The sequence below is a fragment of the Astyanax mexicanus genome, chromosome 2 (assembly GCF_023375975.1).
Source record: "Astyanax mexicanus isolate ESR-SI-001 chromosome 2, AstMex3_surface, whole genome shotgun sequence".
NCBI lineage: Eukaryota > Metazoa > Chordata > Actinopteri > Characiformes > Acestrorhamphidae > Astyanax > Astyanax mexicanus.
Window position 1 is genome coordinate 47,778,838 of NC_064409.1, and position 25,305 is coordinate 47,804,142.

A 25,305-nucleotide genomic window follows, 5' to 3' on the forward strand; every position below is an offset into this window, starting at 1 on the left:
CAGACTACAAAGCAGGTAAACTCAACAGGAACCCCTCAACACAGGTGGTTAACAAAAACCCGAAAACGTTGAGACCTGAGAAGGGGCTCAAAATAAATCTCGCCGAGCGCAAGAGACAAAACAAAACAAAAACGGCTTCTCAGAACTGAACGGGGAGTGTATAAGGTGGTTGTGGACTGGGCTGTGGTTCCAGCGGGGAAAAGGAGGAACCGGGTCGAAAAACAAAAAGGTAAACAAACACACAAACTCACTTTCTGGCTGGATAGAGAGAGTGAGCGCGAGGGAGGGGGGAGCAGAGCAGAGAGACGCTCAGCCCTGACTCCCACAGACTCCAGAGGAAGGGATAGGGGAAAAACGAGAGGGGAGGAGAAAGCCGGCTTTGTCCAGTCTTACTCCAAGCACAGGCAGGAAAAGGGCAACCGCCCTGGACAGAGCAGGGAGGAAAAGCGAGACGGAGCTCAGAGGAAAATCCGGCATAGATTCACTCCGATGAGCTTCAAAGATCCAGCTCGAGGAACTGAATCTCAGAGTTTGGGGGCAGACCCAGGTGGAGTGGATCAGGTCTGATTAGGGGCTCGAGACCTCCCCCTGGCAGTCGAAGAAGCCCTCGGCCGGACCCCAGCCCTTACAGTTTTCCTAGGTTTGACTTTCCATTACTCCTAAATGGTATAGTAATATCAATGCTTATGTCATTGATAGAATAGAAAGGCTTTTTAAACAATTTAACAGTGCCATTTGATAACAGTGTGATTTTTTGGTTTTATAGGACTTAAAAATGTTGACCTCCCATTACTACAAAATTCTACAGTAATATAATTTAATACTTGAGTCATTCATAGTATAGAAAGGCATCTTCAAGGGTGTATTGGTGTCATTTGATAACAGTTTGATTTATTGGTTTTATAGAACTTAAAATCTGGGCTATGCAAAACTGAATATACACTTTTCCTAGGTTTGACCTCCATTACTCCAAACTGCTACAGAAATATCACTTAATACTTATGTCATTAATAGCACAGAAAGAATTGGACTGTCATTTGATAACAGTTTGATTTGCTGGTTTTATAGAACTATTGGGTTTTATAGCGTGGATGGATGAATGAATGAGTGGGTGGGTAGATGGGTGAGTGGGTTTGGATGGTTGGGTGTTTGGATGGATAGAGAGACAGACAGATAAGGTTACTGCCTACCATACAGTAAGTCTGTTGTCTGATCATTAAGAGCCATTAGAGGATATAATAAATGTTAATAAATTACATCATCTATGGCAAAGGGTTAAAATGGAATTCAAACAGATCAGTGGTAACAACCGATTTATAACACACACTGTGCAACATAATTTATGGCATTGTTATAAAACAAAATAGTGCAGTATTTTACCAAATGCTTCAATATAGTCTAGTTCAAAAAAGAATGTTTGATCATGGCAATAAGTTTACATAAAATACTGTATCTCAATAAAAATGAAAATTACTTTGCTTTATTTTTACTGTAGAAATGAGTTTTATCTCCTTTATATACAATTTTTTTTTTATACATAAAAGCATTTTAAAGTGTAGGCAAAAAAATCACTCAAACATTTTTTGACACAGATTAAAAAATTGTAAGTCATCTGTTTTAAAAATACATTTTGTATAATCCTAATAGCACACTGATTCTCGTTGTGATTTAAGGGCTTGAAGCTAAAAAGTCAGTTGTCAGGGTCAGAGGTCATATGCGGGTGAGAAAGCCCAGGTGAAGGCTGCTGGGCACCTGCAGCAGCTCCAGGGCTTGTGTGGATGGGCAAAAAGGAAAAGTGACCTGGAATCGATACTGTGCATCCATCATCAGCTGATTTGAGCCCTCACGCTCCTGCAACAGTCCCTGGTAAACAATCCCAAAAGAAATTAATATAATATAATATAATAATGAAAGAAAATACCATCCTAGCCTCCACACTAAAACATCTTCTATCACATGCTTCATTTTTACATCGTGTCTGATGGTTGAAAGCCTACCTGAACTTTACGCACGAACGAAGGTGCGACTCGCTTTTCAAAATCATCAATAGGCGTGTATGAGTTGAGGATCTTCACAATCTAAAAATAAACAGTTGGAGAAAACTACTTAAGAGCAGTGAGATAAGGCAGGAAATGTACACATGCTTAAATAAGTTAAAAACCTGTAACATCAGTGATTTCAATTAAATTATATCTCCACTTCAGTGTGTTCTAGCCCTATTTTACACAATCACTGGGGAGGTTGTGGATAGATGTGCTGTACCTGCACAGCTGAAAGCTCGCGGCATTGCTGCCGAATCTCTGCTGCATCCTCATCTGTAGTTTTATTCACCTGCAGAAGCCAGGCTGCCTGAGACAGAGGTCCCAGAGTCTCCATGGCACTGCAGCCCTGCAAACCCTTCTCCCTCAACCATTCCTCCAGATAACTGATATTACACCTGTGGAGAGAGAGAGAGAGAGAGAGAGAGAGAGAGAGAGAGAGAAAAAGTATATAAAGAATATAAATGATAAATGTTGGGGAATAAAATCTGCATGAATACGCTAAACGTTTTTAATCCTGTATACACTGAAATGTCAAAAGTCATGGGAAAGCAGCATGTAAACTGACCATGAATTACATTAGGGAACATTAGGGAATTAATTACATGAGTTACATTAGGGAAAAGCTTGGGAATGCCACACCTAAATTGTGATTTGTTATCTTGTGAGCAAGGCTAATAGTGGGTGTCAGATGAATGGAACAATCAACTCCTGAAGTCATGTGGCATATGTTTTCTCCCACTAGGTTTCTGTTTAGTTAAAGAAATGTACCACTTCACCCCTAAAGCCACTGACCTGATCTGCATGCCCTTGCGACAGGAGCAGAGGTCTTTGCGGAGGAGGATGCTGTTGAGTGAGGTGGCTCCTATCAGGTAGAAGAGCTGGCGAATGGCCTGTCCCTGCAGCTGCAGCTCCATGCCCTGCTGTGCCATGGCGTTGTGGAAGGAGTTCATCAGCTGCAGGATAGAGGAGACACTGTAGGCCTGACCCTCACTGCGCCCTTCCTCCAGCAAGCTGTTGGAGCGCTTACGGAAACCTGTGGGCTTCATGCTAGAGATTCCCTGTAGACTCTCATGCTCCAGCATTGCAGGGACTGCAGCCACACAAAATACAACACAAACAAGCTCACAATATGAATGTACATTTATACACAATGTGCACATTTTGTCAGATTTTTTTTTTGGAACTGTAAAGCTATGCAAATATGTCTGTTGTACCTGCAATAAACAGGAATATTATTAGTACTACATAGTAATAGTATTTAACTTGTTTAAACCATCCTTATGTCTACTTCATGAACAAAGCCCTTTATGTATATATTGTGCATTTAGGACTAATACATATAAAAGATGACAGCAATGTATAATCTGGACAGTAAAACTGCATATCCTCCCATGTTTTTACAAACTGTATGTACTGAACATTTGCAGTCAGAAATTTACTGTGTTCACTCAAGAATGACAAATATCATTAAATGGCAGTATTGGACATTCAGTGTTTCTTTATACTTTTTCTTTTTTCAAGTGTGGGACATGCATTATTAAAGCTGGTGTTCGTAAGTTTTGGGATTTAGGGCCCCTCTCTGGTGAGAATAGGTAATTGCACTGAGCGTGCGAAAGAATCGTTTTAAACTGGGCGGGTGTGATGCGGTTTCCTTACAGAGTGGATGAATCCGATTCCAGGTTATGTTCAGTCAGAGAGAGAGAGAGAGCATACTCGGTTAGAAACTTCACTCCTTGTTTTTTTGGTTTTACTATGATTGAAGTAGCTACTGAGGTCTGAGTTTCCCCTTCTGAAGTCTCCAGTGCTCCACCAGCAACTGAGCCAGAATCCTCTTTTAGAGGCTGTACATGTGACGTAAGTACATTAAGACACGGGATGTGGCCAAAACAACTCAACAAACAACCTTCAATTATCCTACTGATAGTTTGAGGTTATTTAGAAGAATTCTGAGGCAGTTTTGTTGCTTCATTATTCCACACACTCTCTCCAATGTACCATGTTACACAAGCAACAAAAACACCCCAAATCACTTTGCTTCCACTACCATGCTTAACAGTTGGTGAAGTTTTTTTTGACAAAATGCCTTATCTTTAATCCTCCAAACAACTAAAGATTAAAATATACAATTAAAATATTTATATTCACTCTTTTTCTGCTTTAATCAAAGAAATGATTGAAAGCCCAATATAACATTCATGTGCATGATGAGAGTACTTAAAATTTCCAACACAACTATAGTAACAACATTACTGTTACTTCAGTGTGAATAAGTGGGTAAACATGCAAGTAGGCATGTAAACATGTTCTTGTTTATGACATTACACCCATGATTAATTCAAAACAGCCAAATTCTACAACTTAGGTTTTAATGAATTGTGGGTGTAGCAGGAAAACTGAATTCTGCATAGATAGAAACTGTTTTTGTACCTACCAATCATAGGGAAGAGGGTATCCTCCATGATGTTTATGAACTGGTGATAGATGCGGATGGCGAGATCACTGAGGATCTGTCTGTGCTCTGACAGGTCAAAGTTCTGCAGGCAGTTCTTGTTCTGCCGAGGTGTGTTGTGCTTCATAAACTCCTATTAAGACAAAAATACTACTGCTTAATCTCTTCACAAAGCTTTCTAAGGGCTTACTAAGGCATGATAAGAAGTTAATGAAGGGTTGGGGGTAATAGGATTTGGTGGAAAAGACTTACTTCCTCTCCGCTGTACTGTTTGAAGCAGTTGAGCAGGTAGTATGTGTTGGAAAGCCAGAAAGACAAAATCTCAAAGTTCTCCTGATGATCCTGAAAATAGAAAGACTAAGCAGTTATTATCTTCATCATCATCAATATCATCATCATCATCACCACTACAATCTGTCTTATACTGAACAACTTAACAACAAACATGTTTTTATTGACAGTCTTTCTTTTGGGTAAGATGAAAGCTGTGTAATTCTTGCTGAACTTTTTTTTGTAATGAGCAGTCAGGGTTTCTTACCGTGATGACCTGTTTAATAGCAGTGATGATGGCGTGCATTAGGGATTTGAGCTTGTTTCCATCATTGAGGTAATCAGAATGCCGCACGCACATAAAGAGGAGATTGGCAGCCAGCCCAGGGATCATATTCACCACCACACCCCTCGGCTTTAGCTCTGCAGAACACACAGACTCGTAAGTGTGTGTGTGTGTGTGTGTGTGAGAGAGTGAAAGAGAGAATTTCTGTTTATTTATTTGTTCTTTTCAAACCAACTCGGACCAAAAACAATTTGTACAGCTGTGTCTTAGTCTGCATGCCCTAGCCACTCAAATCTGTCAGAAAGTGTCTGTTGCATCACTTGCAAACAACATGTCAAATCCTCTGATTTGATCATAAATACAGTCATATGAAAAAGTTTGGGCACCCCTATTAATCTTAAACTTTTTTAGTACTAAATATTTGGGTCTTTACAACAGCCATTTCAGTTTGATATATCTAATAACTGATGAACACAGTAATATTTCAGGATTGAAATGAGGTTTACTGTACTAACAGAAAATGTGCAATATGCATTAAACCAAAATTTGATGCGAAAGAAGCCATTTCTGCAAGCACGCCACAAACAGAGTCGCCTGAGGTGTGCTTTTACATACCTGGCTTCTTTTCTGCCATTTGCAGAAATGGCTTCTTTCGCATCACTCTCCCATACAGCTTCTCCTTGTGCAAAGTGCGCTGTATTGTTGACCAATGCACAGTGACACCATCTGCAACAAGATGATGCTGCAGCTCTTTGGAGGTGGTCTGTGGATTGTCCTTGACTGTTCTCACCATTCTTCTTCTCTGCCTTTCTGATATTTTGCTTGGCCTGCCACTTCTGGGCTTAACAAGAACTGTCCCTGTGGTCTTCCATTTCCTTACTATGTTCCTCACAGTGGAAACTGACAGGTTAAATCTCTGAGACAACATTTTGTATCCTTCCCCTGAACAACTATGTTGAACAATCTTTGTTTTTGGATCATTTGAGAGTTGTTTTGATGAGCCCATGATGCCACTCTTCAGAGGAGATTCAAATAGGAGAACAACTTGCAATTGGCCACCTTAAATACCTTTTCTCATGATTGGATACACTTAGTTATGAAGTTCAAAGCTCAATTTTGTGCTTCAGTAAGTCAGTAAAAAGTAGTTAGGAGTATTCAAATCAATAAAATGATAAGGGTGCCCATACTTTTGTACAGGTCAAATGCATATTGCACAATTTCTGTTAGTACAATAAACCTCATTTTAATCCTGAAATATTACTGTGTCCATCAGTTATTAGATATATCAAACTGAAATGGCTGTTGTAAACACCCAAATATTTAGAACTAAAAATGATTAAGATTAATAGGGGTGCCCAAACTTTTTCATATGACTGTAAGTGACAGAGTGTGGGAATTGAACAGCATTCCTACAAAGTTATTGATGGTGTGTTGTAACAACAGCAACCCATGCAGATAGATTTGTGTTGTCCAGATACACAAATCTGATAACACTGCCGACAATAATCTCAACAGATCTGAGTAAATGCAGGGCAATCCTGGAGGAAAACCTGTTAACACACTGCAAAAGACTTGAGACTGGAGTGGAGGATCATCTTCCACCAGGACAAGCTATTCGTTTGAAAACGAAAAGGGCAGACATTTTAGCAAATAGATGTGAAAAGCTGGTAGAGACATACCCAAAAGACTGTAGCGAAAGGTGCTCTTACAAGGTATTGACTCAGGGGGGGCTAAATACAAATGCATGCAACACTTCTAAAAAAAAAATTTGCATCACTTCGCCTACAAGGTCTTTTAGTGTCCAAACTATGAATTGCATTTTATCTAAAAATGTACACTTTTTAACTTCTTTTTATATTGAAAACAATCTGTCATATTTAAATGTTATGACTTTTGGGTATTAGTTCATCAACTAATAACAAAAAAAACTGTCCAGTGGTGCCCATTCCCACTTCACCTGCCTTTTGTTAAAGCTAAAAGTTTTATACATTGCTAATTTTATAGATTGTTAACTGTATAAGTCTGTATAATGATTATGGTTGAATGCCTTCATCATTGAGGTAATAAAGAGAAATTACCTCGTATTAACATGCGCACAAGCTTGTCTTCATCTTCCTTCTTATACTCCAGCATGCCGAGGTATTCTTTAGGAAGGACCTGTGCAGCTTTCTGATTGACTGTAGGAAAGATCAAACACAGAAAAAAAGTAGACAGGCTTTCCTACATCTAAACCCAGTACTGCAGATCACACACAGCTGCACACACACTCTACCTTTCACAGGTGCCTGAAGAGCTTTGATTTGGTCCTGCAGTCTCTTTATGGTCCTGTCCTTCATATCTATCTGTTCCTCAAAGTCCTGGAAACAAAAGAAAGTACAGATATTTAACTAATCGGACGTTCATTTTTTATTGTTGTACATTATTTGTTGACATATTACACTGTATGTTAACCTGTATTACATTGCATATTGCATATTTACCATGTTCTCAGCAGTAAGGCGGGAAGTCTCCTGTCTGAGTTTGTTCTTTGTTTCATTTTCCGTCTGATGAAGTCTCTTTAGCTGCTCCATCTCTTCCTCCAGCTCCTCCAACCTTCCCTGTATCTCCTCTCTCTCAATGGTGCTCTCTCTATTCCTCTCCTCTAAAAGCCTGTGGGTAGAAATCCATACACCAACATGTAAGCACACACAATCAGCCCAATCAGTTATACAGTATATTTTAAAAACAGTATCTTTGTTGTGGTGTATATTGGACGCATATTTACTGTCTTTGGGAGCGTTCCTTCTCAAGTTTGTTCTGAAGCTCAGAGGACACCTTCAGTATTTTTTCTGACAAATAAATATGAGAGAAAAAATGTTTATGAAGGAAATCAGGGTTTAAATAGTTGTTAAACTTGACAGCAATTCATTATTACTGAAGAGCTCACCAGTCATCTCAGTGTTTTGTTCTTTTAGTTGAGTCTCCAGCTCTTGTCTGTGTCGCTGTGACTCTGCAACCTGCTGCTTCAGGTCTGGGATCACCTGCACACAGCACATTCACACTGTCTGTCAGCTTCAATGAGATCTTAAAAAGTTCTTGTTCATATGCAGTTTTGACCAGAGAATTTTTTTATTGGTTAATAAATACTTAATTAAAGCATTTTTTTCATTTTATTTTACAAATTAAAAGCTCAACTTCTCAACAGGTGACTGCTGATAAGATTAAATGTGTGGGGAAAGACATCATGTTACCAGCACATTTTGTACTATTCCACCAATAATACAAACAAGAACAGTACTGTGCTGCACTTTCACTGGACAGATGGTGTGTTAGCAACAGAGCAAATCTAAACTGTATAAAAAACTGTATGACAACCTGCATATTATAGTAATCTGTAGATAATAACATTCTGTCACAAACGAATTAGAGCTGGACATAAACACAGGTAAGATTTATTAAACAAGTAAACCAAAGCAAAACAGAAAACAAATGCGGAAGAAATAATGGCAAACTAATAAAACAAGACTCCAGACTGAGAAACAAGCTGGGAAATCTAAACTGAGAACATAAAACTAAGTATACAAAACAGTTAACAAGCATGGAAAAAAACAAATTTATGGCCTTAAAAAAACATTGTAGAGCACATGGGGAGGAACACAAAACAGACTGAAAAGCAGGACAAGTACAGGAAGGATTAAAATAACTAAAAAACACAAGACAGACACAGGCTATGGTGTGACATGCCAAACATCACAGGAAAGCAGTATGTAGTGTTACCTCAGGGGACAGCTTGGGAACACTCACACCTGTATCAGTTATGAGGTGCTATCTTATATTTTAAAGTGATGTTAAATACTGGCTAGTGTGCTCATGGCAAAGCAATATAATTTTCAGTGAGGCCTGACAGTGGGTGCTAGATGGAGGGGACATTACATTCCTGAAGTTGTGGGGCATTTAACATTTCACAATCCACAGTGTCATGTGTGTATAGGGAATATGACTTTAACACTTTAACTGTGTACAGAGAGCAGAGCTAGCATCTGGCTAGAAATCTTTACTTGTTGACTAGTTCATGTGCCATGATAAGTCAGTGTATGTATTAAGATAAACTGGGTTCAAAGCCAAGGTGTAAGGAAAGGTGATATTATACTTTACCATGTTCTCTGCAGTAAGGCGGGCCACTTCCTGTCCTATGCTTTGGTTGACGTCACTCTTTTCCTGAAAGAGGGCTTGTAGCTGCTGGTTCTCCCTGGCCAGGTGATCATTCTTAAAAACCAGTGCTTCCATTTGACTTTCATAGCTTTCCCTTTGTTCCTTCAACTGGGTCTCCACCACTCTGTAGCAGAAAGGAAAGGAGGCAGAGAGTGACATGGGCTGAAAGCTCAAAGTTACACAAAATGCATGGCAAAGGTTAATGTAAGTGTTTTGAACCTGGTGGCAGTCTGCAGCCCATCAAAAGCAAACAAAAGATCTCCTTCATTTTCAGAATTCTCTGCAGCCTCTTTTTTCATCCTAAAACAATCAAACCAAAATCAGTGAATTCACAAGAGTATTATGTTAAATTTTTTTGTTGGACAGCATGACTTAGTTATTCTCATTTAAAACATTAAAAAAGCAGACAGTAGCAAACCTGAGAATAAGCTCCTCTTCTTTCGTCTCACCCAGAAGCTGTCTCGTAATCAAATTCATTTTCTCTGAGAAAAAAACACAGATAGTTCTCATTTATTGCTTCATAATACAAATACATTTTGGCTGTTCAGTACCATATTTTTGCAGTATAAGATGCATTTAAAATCCTTTAAGTTTCCCAAAAAACTTTAGTGCGCCTTATTAGTGCGAAAAATACAGTATTTAACAGGCATCAGATAAAATAGCAAAATGTCAGCTATAGTTTAACCTATATACCATGTGAATCATGTCATACTTACATATCTGGAATGTATTTTTTACTGGTTATTGGTTATTTTATGTGTAATTTAGACATTTTAACATGAAAAGCATGAAAAACTAATTTTGGGATTTATGTACACTGTTTGTGGATAAGAATTCTAATGAATGCATTCAGCTACTTTAATTTGCACTCATTGTTTACAAAGATTTGCAAATGGCCACACAGTTTATTCCCTATAGAAAATTACTGTCAATAGAATAGGATTATCTGGAGCAGATAATCATGTATCTACATTAGCACAAGGCCTAATGCCAAGCGTAGCATAGAAGAGCATAAAGCCCTCATAGCTTTGGAGCAGTGGAACTGTTTCCTCTGGAATGATGGTGTTTCATTCAGTACTTTTGGTATGGGTTATTACATTTTATGGGTTATGAAGTTTTGGAGAATTGGCAGCACTAGACAAGCTTGTGTGTGTGCATCTGCACATCTGTGTCAGTAACAGAATGCATTCATTAGAAATGGTGCCCACAGATATTAATATATATATAGACTACATAAGATATACAATTACATTGTATATATATCTCTAATATCACTAACTGTATACTTGTATGTAACAGACTGTACCTCTGGTCTGCTGAATGTGCTCCTTCTTTTTTCTGTTTGCTTCATCTTTCTCTGTTTGGAGGATGTTAATCTCCTTACGTAACTCTGGTATTACCTAAACCCACACAAATACACAGCTAAGAGGGGGCAATATGGCAAAAGATCATTAACTACCTAAAGATGTTTTACATAAATATAAAGTTGCACCACAATTAAAAAATGCTTAGTTTGTTACATAAATACCTACATAAATAACAAATAATTAAAAAAAACTATTTTCAGAATACTAATATTAAAGAATACTTTATTATTCGTTTTTTGGTTTATTTAACACTTTCTTAGGTCTACTGGATCTTGTGAGCTGACATTAGCCAAATTAAAAAATAGCAGGCTACTCTTGATTTGTACTCTTACCTAGATTAATAATTTGATCTTTGTATAATGCTCATTTACAATAATTATTTTTTGTCATGTATTTATAGCACTTCGTAGTAACCTATGTGCGCCAAAGTTGGTAGGATGGTCTGCAGTCGCATTCCATAAGAGTGTATCAAGTTTTATTGAAATCAAACCAAACAAACAGGGTTTCAGACACTGGGATCTAAGCAAAATATTTTTGGGCTGGTGAGACATTTTGATTCCACTTTGGTTAGAATTAGAGAAAACATTTTTTTTTTTTTGTACCAAAAATAGGTTTTGCATGTTATGCAAATGAACAATTTTGCAGTATACCTGATTGTTTAGGAGATCGGATAAACGTGTCGACCTTTCGAATAGCAGGAAAGTCTGCAATCATTTGCCTACGTTTTGACATTCTATGATTCTTTGCACTTTTTTCAATGTATTATTTTTATTAAAGAACATGAATAAGACTGAAAAAGAAATAATAAAGTTTCAGCAGTGCGTACTTGAGCCTAATAATTGCAGTTTTGAACCATCACTTTCAGATGCATTATTTGACCTCTTAGGCAGGACGCAGACCCCTCTGAAGGCATTATATATTTGCTTTGAGTCACTGGCAGAAACCTATTCAGTATACCTTGACATGTTTGGTAAGCTGACTGAGCTGCTCCTGTAGCTCTTTGTTGATTTGTGTGTCCTCACTGGCCTGAGTCTGCAGCTGAAGCTTCTCCTCCCTCATTCTGCGATTTTCCTCCTTTAGTGCTAAAATCTCTTTCTCCAAGTCCTCCCTCTGCAGCTCACCGCTGTGCTCTGCCACCCTGCCAATCCACATCAGATACAAAAACATTACCATTAACAACCATTAACATCTTGAGCATCTGTTTATATCTGTGTTTATATCCGACTCCATGCCACATAAGAATACAAGTGTAAACACACCCAAGACACACAAATCTGATTACTCTTCACAAGGTGTTTTGAGATTCCACATTATAGTAGTGTAAATCCATTAATCTCTCCAAGACACATTTGACAACAAAAACTCCTCCCAGTACAAAATCTGCATATTTCCTCCCTAGTGATCAGCTGTAAACAGGGCCTTAGAGACTGTGTCTTGACACTGAAACAAACTAATAAACAAAAAAAAAAGAGTTGATATGTTAAAGGTAAAGTTCAAAGGCTTACTTTCGCAGCCTCTCTTCTCGCTCAAGGTCCTCCACAAGCTTTTTCTTGAGCCCATCAAAATTATCTGCAAATAAAACACATTTTATTTTGATTTTCTGACAGTTTTTTAACACAGTACTATAATTGTCATTATATAATGCGACATAAATAACAATTGACGAAACCAGATAAACGATAACCTGTCATCTGCTGAATGGAGTCTTTGAGTTTCTGCTGGAGAGCCTGATTCTCCTGTCGGGCCTTATCCCTCTCTCCCTGAAGCTGAGTAATCACCTTACAGAGTGAAATGTACACATGTGCTGGATTAAGTGTTATTAACATGGTAAAGTAAACTTCATACACCTATGAGGTTATTGCCTTACTTGACTGGTATCCTCTTTGTTCTTCTTCTCTCTCTCCTCTACAGATGCCTTCTCCTTGGTTGATTTGCTAAGCTCCGCCTCCAGAGCCTGAATTCTGTCCAGTGACTGAGCATGGGTGTTGGCAAGACTGGTCAGTCTCTCTACAAGTCCACGGTTCTCTTTATTCTGAAAAGAAAAATAGGCTTTACATTTCTGTGGTAAGTCAATCTGTTAAAAATACACCAATACCAGATGCAATGTTGAAAAACATTAAGACCACTTCCTAATATGCTGATGGTCACCTAATCTGCGTCTCACCAAATTAGACCAATCATATCAGAATCAAGTGATCTGCTAATGGAACTTAACAAATGCACATAGAGAAGTCACAGAAAAGCATATTAAAATGTGCTAAAAAATAGATTATCATTTACTGTACTTCAGTGTATATGTTCAATAATTCTGCCATAAAATTGACACCAAGAAGACACAAATGTAATGTCTCAGTACTACAGAGTATTTTTGCTACTTTGCATGAAATGCACATAAACGTGCCAGATGGGGAAAGCAAAGAAAAAAAACACATGACGATGCCCTGCCGCACGAAAATATGGAGAGCACACACAGCGAGGTAAACATGTTGCGCTGGCTGGTTAGCAAGGACGCTAAACCAGCAAGTTACGTAGTGAGCCATCCGTTACTGGCACTTATATGATTTGTACTCAAGGTTGGCAGGTCTGGAATGCATTTTTTCAACAACAGGTGATACCATCAGTCATTTTACCAGAAAAGCCAGAGAACTGCATTCAGCAATATGCGTATGGGAAAAAGATTTATAGGTTAAGCACAAGTTTGTTTTTAAAAAAAATGCCACAAGCATGCTCATTGTTTGTTTGTTCCAACAAGATCCAAAAAAATTGGTATCCTCTCATGGTGACAGTATAGAGAAAGAATGAGATTACTCATGTTGGCTGTTAAATAAATACAATGTGTGAAAATAACATTAGGTTATTTGTCCGGATTAAGAAAAAGGTTTTAAAAAAAGTTTTTCTGTCTGTATCAAAAATCCCAGCCGTGAATGCAACCCCCAAAGGGGTCCAGATATAGTTGCACAGCTCGCACAGCTACAATAGAACAATACCAGTACAATACCATCACATGCAGACAACACCTCACAATTGCTATATCTAATGTTGTTTTCTGCAGCACACATATAACACCATATGAGATGAATTATTATTCACCATGAATATGAATGAATTTAAAATGTATTGCTTGTAAATGCAAACCTCACCTGCTCCTCTATTTTCTTGCGCAGCTGTTGGACTCTATACGAGAGCTGTACATTCAGCACGAGTCTACGCATGGTCTGGAAACGACGTCGCACCAGCCAGGCCCGAGCGTACTTCTGTAAGACCAGAGCTTTGTGCTCCTCCATCATCTACAACAGTGGGAAACACACACTCATGTATACAAACATTCACATCCAGAAAATATCTGCCTACTAAATGCATCTAGAATCCTATCCTGGCTCACTCTTACTCACAATTGAATAACAATAAAATAACAAAAACAATATAAACAACAAATCTTTGCCTTTTTGTAGCGTTTGCGGGCCATCCACCCCCTGACATAAGCCTGGATAGTGATAGCAGCAACCCGAAGAAGCTGGTAAAGCCGTCGTACAAGATAACCACGACAGTGTCTCTGGATAACCACTGCTGCCCATCCCTGCTTCAATGCTGCTGCTGTCACAGTGCGTCTGAAAATAAAAATCACACATAGATTACACCTGCTACAAACTCTGAACAAGCTCTGGAAGTCAAGAGGTGATGCTATAGACTTAAAACCCTTTAGTACATCACTAGCAATAAATGTGCCACATGCAGACATTCCCTAGTTAGTGTAGTTAGTGAGAATCAGGGTTTGTCTACAATACAAGACACCTCACATGTGGTAAATTAGCCAGGACATGTTTGGTTTACTTTAGTAGGATAGTTGCATTGGTTATTAGTATATCGCTGCTGTCCAATTAAAAACAAGTTTTTCCAAAATGGCATCTTTACAGGAGAGAGATAAAAATTACTTTAATGAAAGTCAATGTAAAAAGAGTTCATTTCAGGTCATTATGAGGAATTTATTTTGGTCCATTTATCAATACATTTTGACATAGTGTAAGGGACAGTTTGTGTGTTTAAATTATGTAGTAAACTAAAAATGCACACAAATGGAGATATTTGTTTTTTTATTGGACAGCAACAATATGTACTAGGCTAATGTAGCTTACAATTATCTAAAGCTTATAGAATTTGACAAGTCTAAAGTAAGGAAAGCTCATTGATTTACTAGATTCCTTATATGATTTCATGATACTTTATGACATAATTATCCCCTTAAGCATTAAATGCCTGTATTTGGGCCCATACAATTCAAATAAATTTGAATAGAATATACAACCATACATATTGCTGTATAGACGCTTACTTGATCTGCCTCTTGCCACGGATGTACTCCTGGATGATGATGGCAGCTTGTCGCAGGCGCAGGTATCTGCGTCTCTGGCTCCAGCCCCGCAGATGCTTTTGAATTATAATACATGCGGTCCGCAGACGGTCCAAGCGCAGCTTCTCCAGGTACGCCACCTGTCCAGCCCGGAAGAATATCTTGGTTCGCCCAAACTTATACTGGTTAGAGTCCTGTTAGAGGTAAAAACATCACAATCAGATAAGTGCAGATGTTTTTTCTTGGTTTTATCTATTAATAATGAGGTTATTAGATCGGACATTATTCTTTATGTATTAAGAATGTGGACTAATCAGTTTGCATTTAGATTTTTTATAACATAGAACACTGTACATTATGTTGAGTTCTTTTGAGCCTCCACAGCAAGAAAAAAAGGAATAACATAAAAGAATTACACTGACATTTCAAAAGTCATCGGAAATGTAATGAACATGCTTACCTGTATACTTTGTGAGGTGTTATCTTGTTAGTGAGTTTGAACACTGGACAGCATGTTCATGACAAGTTTTAGGGAGGCCTGACAGTTGTTGCCTGATTGATGAGCCATTGCATTTCCAAAGTTGTGTGTGCATTTATTATTCCTTGACCCACAGTGTAAATCATAAACCATAAATATGTCATAAAGGCCATTACCACAAACAGTGGACAGTGCAGAGGGTGGTAATGATGGTGACTAGTAGGGCTGCAACGATTAGTCGATATAATCGACAATGTCGATTATTTAAATTTCATTATCAACCAATTGTTAATTTGTAACAGTACCGCATTAAACAAAGTGAAACAAAAACAAAATTGGAGATGAGTAAATGCTCACACAGGTTACACTCAACTCTGAAACTCCAAAAGTGCCCAATCACAACAGATTACATATTAAATGTATATATTACATATTTAATTAATCGATCACTGATCGACTAATCGAAAAAATAAGCATCAGGTTAATCGACTACCAAAATAATCATTAGTTGCAGCCCTAGTGACCAGCAGTGTCTGGCCAGAATTGTCAGTGAGATCGTTGTGGGACAAGATACTTGTCTCATAACATCTGGCATGATAATTTTAGGATAAGTGTAGTAGTTTAGATAGTGGCTTACATGGATGAGTCTCTGCAGCACTGTTCTACAAATCTGCTTCTTGTCCCCTGCTCTGAGCTCCGCCTGACTCATCAGAATACTGTAGCGGCTGTAGAACTCTATATACGTCCACCTGCAAAGCAGTTTCAGTTACTCAAAACATTTATTTAGAGTACCTTACAAATGACTTACAATTTAATTATGATTAACAGGTTAAATTAATAAAAAAGTAGAGTTAGGTGTCTTGTTCAAGGACTTTTATTGGTATAGTGTGCTGGTAGTTTCTGGATATGAAATTAACCCAAGTCTGCCCTGTGGAAGGCACTGTTGTTATCTGCTAAGCTAATTACACTACCATTTCAGGTAAACTTTATTTATGTATACCTATGAAAACATAAACTTTAAACATTATAATAAAAGAATAGTAGTTTTGCAATGGGTTCATCAAAATGAAAAAAAGGTTCTTTTTTTAGAGAGTATCATGATGTACATAAACATTTATTTTTATGACCACAGACCTATAATTGTATAATGTAATCACATAATTAAAGCACTATGTATACATTAATTAGAGAAAGACAGCAGTGAAATATAGAAAGCAGTGTTTACACTGTGACTGACCCATGGGTTACCTGGATGGGTAGCTCTGAGCACTAATGTGTACAGTCTCTAGGACACCACACGCCCGCAACTGCTGTACCACACGCTTTGAGTCATACCTGAGCAAACACACACACACAGAGACATGACGTGAGATAAGAAAAATACTAAAAGACATTTAACATTACAGCTCACTTAGGATCACTCACTCAAACGGCAGCTTCTCTTCATTGGGTTTAATGCAGCGGACATAATGGGGTGTGGTGGCATTTAGCGTCTCCATTAACAGATACAGAGAACTGCGGAACTGTCAAGAAGACAAACACAAAACGTGAAAAGTTTCTATCACTGAGAACATTGACAAAGTGGGAGGATTTAATCTAAACAACCGAACATGATCGAATGTTGGTTTAGCTTAGAGAACCTTGGTTTTATTATTCATTTCTTAATCTTAAAATAAATTTTAAGATTAGACATAGACCTAATCACTTCCTGGGAAACCTATGGGGCCTAGGACAATGATAAAGCCTAGAATTTGAGTATATATATATATATATATATATATATATATATATATATATATATATATATATATATATTTTTTTTTTTTTTTTTTTTTTTTTTTTCTCTTAAAATGCTGTGTAGTCAAGGACTAGGCTTACTCCGTGACCAGAAAACGACCCAAGGGACAAGGACTAGTTATACACTCTTTTTTTCCTTCTAGGCTTATTAATTGTCAGGGAATGTGCCCCCAGGAAACTGCCCTCTATTAGATAGAGTTAAAGTTAATGCACCAGCACTCCAGCAAGGGTGTTACGTATTACAAACTGACTTGGTAGTCATAGACACAGATTCCAGGTGCTTTTCTCCCTACAACTGAGCTGTTCTTGTTAAATCAGCCACATTCAAAGCCTCTTTATGCACCTTGTCTCCCACTGTGCTCCGAAGCTGCTTATTGGCTGGTTTGACTCCAGGACGCGCTGCTTTTACTTTCACCTTGGTAACAGCATTATTCTCCTCTTCAGTGAAGAAATCTGTCAAGAGAGGAAACTAACAACCGCAAATTTTAAACATCTTCTAAAACTTGCAAGCAAAAAAAGGTAAATGTATCATTCTAAATTAACAATATCTGCTGTTAGCAAACCTTGCTAGCTCGCATTACGTCCACCAGCTCTTCATACAGGGTATCTCTGTTCTTCTCTAAGAAACCTCTGCACTGATATTGTACCTGTGGGAATGGAAAGTGGTTATTTATCCCATTCACTGTACTATCTGTCTTACAATTAGCACATATAAATTATCATGTTTTTTACCTTGTCTGCAAAGTGCTGGATTACAAACGCCTCATTGGACAGACGAGGTTTCTCAAAATGAGGTTTTGAGCCCAGATAATTATAGAGCTTCTGAAGCCAGTTCTTATCAGTCCCCTGAGGAAACTGTGACACAGAACATTATTGACCAATTAACCAAATCAGCTATACTAAATAAATGAATAAAACAAAAAAGTTGGGACACTGTGTAAAATGTTTGTAAAAGACTGTTGGTAACAAAAAAAAAGCTGCACAGGCATTGTACCAGTGTGTACCAACATTTATTGAGATGTGTTGCTACCATCAAGTTCTTAATGAGTTAATGTTTTTAATGTTGTTGTTTTAGTTATTTTAGTTTCTTTTTCTTACCAGACACTCCTCATCCAGCAAGTCCAGGATGCCCATCTTAGCCTCAATCAGATCAATGACTGGTTGGTTGTCATAGAAGTCGATTAGTGTCCATGGGATGTCCTCCTTCATGTACTCCTCTTGCTCTAGTTTAAAAACATGCTAACACAAGACAGTCGTAAACTAGGTCAAAAAGCTGCGGCCATATCAGCTTTCCACTGAAGTCCATTACTTCAAAGAGGAAAGAGAAGTGGAGTGTAAATACAGAAAGAGGTGATTAACATACCAAGTTAAACTGCTGTTGCAACTTCTCATTGGCGTAGTTGATGCAAAACTGCTCAAAGCTGTTCACATCAAATGTCTCAAATCTATGAGATTACAAAAAGACAGAAGAGTTAAACAAGGACAGCAGTTATTTAAGTTTTTTTTTTTTACTTAAGGTGTTATGTTTATTAATTAAGGTCAAAGAAGTGTTATTTTTTTCTTTTTGGAAATAAGACCTGTTTGTTTTTTTTTTTTAATAATGAACTAAAATAATAAAAATTTTAAAATGCATACACATAAGCACAACCTCTAAACATTAGCAGTATGCTGCATCATTTACCCATATATATCCAATACGCCAATGAATGAGTGTTGTTTGCCAGGCACACGCAGTGCCTGGTTGATCCTGAGGATGACACAGTCGAAGAGATAGGCATAGAGGTGCTTGGCTAGAGCATCACGGGCGTTGATGGCACGCTCCTTTGGCTGAGGTTTGACCACTGTCTCAGATGCTAGGACAATGCGACGATGACACAGCCAGCGACTCATCTCTTCTCCTCTGACACCCAGCAGATCACAGAACACCACCAGATGAGAGTCAGAAGACTGAAGAAAAACGAGAGAAGATCATATGTGAACATTTGGATAAATGGCCATTTTCATTACTGTGTATTAGGTGTGAAAAAGAAAACTACATAACATTGTTAACCTTTGCTAAAAATGCTTGACTGGAAAGGCTTGTTTTTCATAGATACCATTGGTACACTTGTCATGAAAGGTTCTTAAATGGAGAAAAAATGAAGTGCTGATATTTTCCTAGGATCTCTGATAGAAATGTAAATGTTAACAAGTCAACCGATCAACTAATTAATTTATGCAGTGCAGCAATTGTTTATAAACACTACATTATGTGCCATGCAATCATGAAGGGCTACTTAAATCACACAGCTGAAATGTATCTTACACTGATGGACGACTGGTCTGAGCCAACTGCTTTGATCACAACATTTCCTAAGTGCAGAATCCCTGCCAACATCTTAAACACATCACTCTGAAAGTCCTCCTTCAGTCCTACAACAAGAACAGGACATCACCACTTATGACCATTGGCAACAGTACATAATTTCTGTTATTTTTTGTTGTTGCGCTTTGTGATTTATTGAGTGTAAAAGTCTTACCCAGCAGACTGAAAGTTCGACGGGTTTCAGCCATGTCGGCACAGTCATCCACTCCTTGAATCTCTGTGTCGCCTCCCATGCAGGTGTAATTAAACTTGTCTGCACTCACTATAGGTTTAGAGAAAGAAGAGATTATGGCCCCAGTCAAAACACCTTATCAGTACTTAATAATTATTTATTATCATATCTATTTTATTCCTAACAACTCATTGGGATGGTTAGCACCTTGGTTGCACCTTTCTGCTACTTTGTTTCCATTACTAGTATTTAAATATTCGACATACTGTATAAATCATATAGAAGAAACAGAATATACTCACACAGTCTCAAGCTCTTAAACTCTGGCTGGTCTGCACATGCACACATCTGGTAGAAGACGTGATAGTTTCTCTCATTCTCAGACTAACAGGAGCAGAAAAATTAGCTAATGAGAAAAATCATGGTTGGCATATTTTGTCTAATGTAATTAAATATGCTGGCAGTAACAATCTTCACATAGACACAGTGTAAGCACAATTAAAGAAAAACACTGGGGCAGTTTTCTAGACTGGGATTAAACAGTCTTGGACTGCACATCATTTTGAATGTAGATTTTCTACTGAACGGAAATATAGTCTACAATTTGGCTTAACCCCTGTCTGGGAAACTGTCCCTAAATGTGTCAAGATAAAACAATGAGCCCACTGTGGTGTACAGTGTGGTGTCTTGTCATTTTGAAGCCTCTGCATTAGAAACATACAATCATTATCATAAAAAGTTCTCTACCTGAAAAACAACTCTGGACTTTTCTAGAAGGTATGTCCTCATATTTGCGCCGATGATCTGGTACCTTCTATCAAAGCTGATTTCAGTGTACTTCCCAAATCGGCTGCTGTTGTCATTCCTTGTAGTCTTTGCATTGCCTATAGCCTTCCAAATACACAGCAGATTATGTACTGTCTTACCAAACACTTTTTGACACATAATAAAATGTACAGCTTTTAAAGCCAACTTCTATGCAATCTGTTAAATCTCTTCATATAACAGTACACAATGAATGCTGTAGGTAATCAGCAATACCTCAGTAATAGGGTTTGATGCCAAAACCTTGTCCTCCACTCGTTTGTTGCTGCTAGATTTGCTAACCATCGCGAAGTACCTCATAGCATAGCGAGCGGACACAGTCTTCCCTGCTCCGGACTCCCCACTCACTATGATAGACTGGTTCTGGTTGTTTCTGGACAAACATGTTCAAATTCAAAAACTTTAAAGCTTTATTTTAGCTTTTTTTTTAGCTTTATTTTAGGAGCTTTCAACAAATAACAACTGAAAACAGAATTCTTTCGTCCAACTAAACCATTAATGTGTCATTTCATGCTACAATTGCTCGACTGCTTATTTATAGCACACTATAGCTTCTTTGCTGTAATAACTGAAAATGCTGACCTTGCCATCTGCTTGTAAGCTTCTTCTGCCACTGCAAATATATGGGGATCTAGGTCTCCCATATTCTGGCCAGAATAAGCATGGATGACTCCATCTCCATAAATGGGGAGCTGTTTATATGGGTTAACAGCCACCAGGATAATGCCTACAATACACAGAAATCAGAAGCAGAAAAAGAGGAATTACAACATGCTTCCTCAAAGCATGGTTAGATAACGACGTGGCAGCAATCCATCACATATCCAGAGGCGAATACAAGCATATTACATTATCTTACTTAGACTAGTAACTTCAAAGATTTCGCTTCATTTATTTCTGTAGTACATCACCCACATATCATGCTGCTACCTAGCAGCATTTATTTGCACATCCTCACCGCAGTATGTGTAGATGATCCTAGAGTCCACAAATCTGACACGCAGGTTATGCAGAACTGCAGGCTCATGCAGGTAGCTAAGAGCTGTCAAGTCATTCTCTCCCACCAGGATGTCTGGGTTACGAAGGTGGGGTAACTGTCCAGGCCCCTCCACAGGGTACTGCAGGACCTGCAATATGCAGTATTTTCTTTAAACAATAAACACACGACAAGCACACTTTTTGTAGTATTCACTGACTCAGCAAACAGCAAACTTGCCCTTTCAAACACCTTTGGAGTCTGTGTTTGTCATTGTTCAACATAAGAACAAGAGCTGTGCCAGTAAAAGTCAATTAAAATTAAACAATTAGAAACATCAGGTCAGCCCTGGGATTACCAAAAAGAATACTTAACGAAAACAAGTACAGAAAATACAACTAAAACATTAGGGCCATATTAAAAATGTCTTTGTCTCAAACATTATTAAGCACACTCTATGTGTATAGTCATGCTTCTAAATCTAATCTAATACATTGCATGAGTCTAATACATTTGCTCAGCTGCAGTCTTAAACCCCCTTTCCCTCCCCTTTAATGCATATCATGTGTTTTTTTTGTTAGTTTTTTTGCTCCAGCACACCTGAGTCAGATTGATCATTAGCTAACAATATGACTCAGGTGTGATAAAGCAGTGAACACACAGAACTGTGCTGTACACACAGTCCAGTCTACAAGAACAGAGCTGGAAAACTTTATTAACAAAGTTACTTCACTTTATACTGTAAGCATCTTGTTACTGTGTTATAGAGGCATATGGGCTGGTATCAAATGTGACTGTTTTTCATTGTGAAGTAGAAAGCATTAGTGTGCATATAGTGTGTAATTTTGCAAATAGTTGGTGTCTAATAAAAACACTGCATCTTTGTTTTGACGGTTTTCCTGACTGATATAATTAATATATATGACTTAATAATTGTCCTTCACACTGTATAATCATGAATGGATCAACAGAAATGTTCCACAAATACATTTAATAACTTCTATTGAACAGTGTTTTTTTCTTCTTCTGTAAAGTTGTTGTTTTCGAGCTACATTTTTTTTTCTTTTAGAACAGTTTAAAACAACATTTTTACCAGAAAACTAAATATGTACACTGATCAGTCACAATATAAGCACCATAACCCTTCTACTGATTAGGTCGCATTGGTGTGGCCACAAAAGATAAGACCATTAAAAACATGGACTCCATAAAGTATATGGAGGTATCTTGTGGTGTTTGGCACCAAGACATTAAACACCAGCAGATGCTTTACATTCTGTGAGTTGGACAGTCCACGGATCACATCGATGAGCCTTATGTGCCCATGATGCTGGTTCACTGGTTATCTTTTATTCTTACACATTTTTTGTAGTAACTGGTAAATGCACACTAGGAACACCCCATAAGTCCACCCTTTTTTGGGCTGGGTTCTGACCTAGTAATCTCATCATCACAATTTGGCAGCTATCAAGAGACTCAGATCCTTAAGCTTGTCTATTTTTCTTGATTGCAATGACACAATATTTTGCAAAAACTCACTGTTCACTTGCTGCCTAATATGTATGTCACAAAACAGATACCACAGTAGATAATTGCCATTAAAGTGTTTTTTACTTTACCTGTCAGTAGTAAAGTAGTAGTATGTTATGACTGATTGGTTCCTGGCTATAGTTATAGTTATAATGTATAGCTCAGGACACAAATCCAAATTGTAATTGTCTACTGACAATCGTATTTGAGAATCTTTGCTGTGAAGCAACGCACTGCCCTAACTGCTGGTGCGATAATCTGGGGAGCCAACCCATATGACTGCCGGTCACCCTAGAAATAATGCAAGGTTAACAACTAAGCGATATGTGCAGGATATCCTGCGGCCATATGTGCTGCATCTTATGGCAGGGCTTCCAATTGGCATTTTTCAGCAGGATAATGCTCGCCCACACACAGCATGGGTTTCTCATTAATGTCTCCACCAGATTGCAGCACTTCCTTTGCCTGCGCTGTTGCCATATTTATTGCCATTCAAACATGTATGGAACATGTATGGAACATGCTGGAACACCATGTTCGAGTTTGCAGGATCTACAGTCTCCGCTGTAACATCTGTGGTCAAATGTGGTGCAGGATGCCACATGGAACCTGTACTCCTCCAAGCCCAAGTTTCTCAGCCCTGTCAGTCCTATCAATAATACAGTTTTCCCCATTAAACATATGGAATTATTTAGTGAACAAAAAAAGTGTTAAACAAACCAGATTATGTTTTATATGTTATAGTAGGCACCTCTTGCTCAGATGACAGATTTGCACATCAATCTGCCTTATAAAGTATTCACCTTGAATGGCTTTTAGTGAACTTTTCAAAAGCTAATCAATAAGCTCTATTCTATTATTTTTCCCTGTAAGTGGTGCTAATGTTTTGGCTACTTATGTTAGCACCTGTAATGGTATTCTGTGTATACTTTTTGTCAATTTTTTCAGCAAGAGCCTGGTCTTCAGGTACTTACAGTCCCATCCTCGAGCTGCAGGTGTAGAGTTGGATCTCCTGGACTGAAGTCTTTGAGGATCTCCGCTGATTTCCACACCTGCTCTGAGTCCGGAATCCACACTCTGTTATACTGAAACCAGCGAGAGGAGCTCAGTCAGTCAATTATTACACACACTGCTGCCCTCAGGCATTAACTTTACACACCGAGACCCCTCAGCTCGAGCCTCGAACTACCTAACGAACAGTGAGAGACAGACGGAGGTTCACCTGAGAGTTTACACCATATGCTAACCTCACTTCTGTGAAGGTTGTTATGGGAAACAAACACAACAGAAAGTTTTCAGCGTGTAAACTGTGTTCTCTGAAAGTAGACAGTGTAAATCCTGTGGTAAATATTAAGGTGACTCTACTGGAGGGAGTTTTACAGGTGTTTCGTTTTCCGCGTACTTTAGTGTAGAGCTCCTGCAGCGCCATGTGCCGTCCGCCTGTCCGCCCGCCACCCGCTCCCTCAGCGCCTCTCTCCGGGCCGGACTACTCTACTCTCGGACACCGCGACACCCGGCGGACTGTGAACTGGGTCACCCTCGCTCTGCCCCGGACACCTGCTGCTGCTCCTGCCCCGCCGCCGCCCGGACTCCCGCTCCCGCTCCGCCCTCAGGTCTTGTGACAGGTCCTGCTTACTGTAGGGGTGTGTTCATTTAAACAAGGATTCAGACAACAAAAGAAACAGGATCCTCACTCGTGTTCAACTGAGCACAGCATTCCACAGCATTCCTCCAACACCACAGAGAGAGAGAGAGAGAGAGAGAGAGAAACTGAGAGAAACCTAGAGGGACACAGAGAGAGAGAGAGAGAGAGAGAGAGAGAGAGCCTTTTTTTTTTACTTTTAACAACACTTTATTATAACCAAATTGTGTTATATCATCTTAAAAGTCAATTTTAGGCTATTTCAGCCATTAAAATCATTATTTAAAAACAGAGAATCACATCCGTGTATGGGTAAATGAATAAATAAATAAATAACAATAAATCATTAAAACTGAGGTGAAAAGCAGAGCTCATCATCTACAACAGAACACACTGCCTCACCACAACACCACACTGCCGTAAAAGTTAAAAGATCAGACATACATTTATAGTAATTAAAATCAATTAAAACCCTGGATCTCACAAGTCTAGAGAGGATAGTCCCAGCCTCGTTGTCAGCTGCTTGAGCCACTTGGTTTCTTCCAAGTGAGAGAGACAGACGGGACA

General features: G+C 38.5%; 1 protein-coding gene across 1 annotated transcript; it reads right to left on the reverse strand.

Moving 5' to 3' along the window:
- Nucleotides 1–863: 863 nt before the first annotated feature.
- myo5c (myosin VC) lies at nt 864–24,842 on the reverse strand. The gene is made up of 41 exons (XM_007235142.3): nt 24,499–24,842; nt 24,071–24,181; nt 21,549–21,717; nt 21,173–21,317; nt 20,807–20,963; nt 20,513–20,656; nt 20,068–20,149; nt 19,748–19,855; nt 19,534–19,640; nt 18,910–19,175; nt 18,592–18,673; nt 18,327–18,467; nt 17,961–18,083; nt 17,792–17,875; nt 17,572–17,697; nt 16,857–16,954; nt 16,680–16,766; nt 16,069–16,180; nt 14,936–15,147; nt 14,048–14,213; nt 13,746–13,892; nt 12,473–12,637; nt 12,290–12,383; nt 12,111–12,174; nt 11,563–11,743; nt 10,545–10,638; nt 9,657–9,720; nt 9,458–9,538; nt 9,182–9,362; nt 7,974–8,067; nt 7,812–7,875; nt 7,528–7,696; nt 7,320–7,404; nt 7,126–7,224; nt 5,030–5,184; nt 4,744–4,833; nt 4,474–4,624; nt 2,835–3,132; nt 2,263–2,437; nt 1,998–2,078; nt 864–1,863 (listed from the first exon to the last, which is right to left on the reverse strand). Exons 1-41 carry the CDS (start codon nt 24,523–24,525, stop codon nt 1,711–1,713), a joined length of 5,232 nt encoding a protein of 1,743 aa, XP_007235204.2. The 5' UTR covers nt 24,526–24,842; the 3' UTR covers nt 864–1,710.
- Between the last annotated feature and the right edge of the window lie 463 nt (nt 24,843–25,305).

Excerpts from the sequence above, each read along its gene's own strand:
- myo5c (XM_007235142.3), bottom strand. The coding sequence starts at position 24,525 with ATGGCGCTGCAGGAGCTCTACACTAAA. Across the intron at positions 16,955-17,571 it reads GGAGCACAGTGGGAGACAAG|TTCCGCAGTTCTCTGTATCT; the intron begins GTGCATAAAGAG and ends TCTTCTTGACAG. Across the intron at positions 9,539-9,656 it reads GAAGAGGAGCTTATTCTCAG|GATGAAAAAAGAGGCTGCAG; the intron begins GTTTGCTACTGT and ends TGATTGTTTTAG.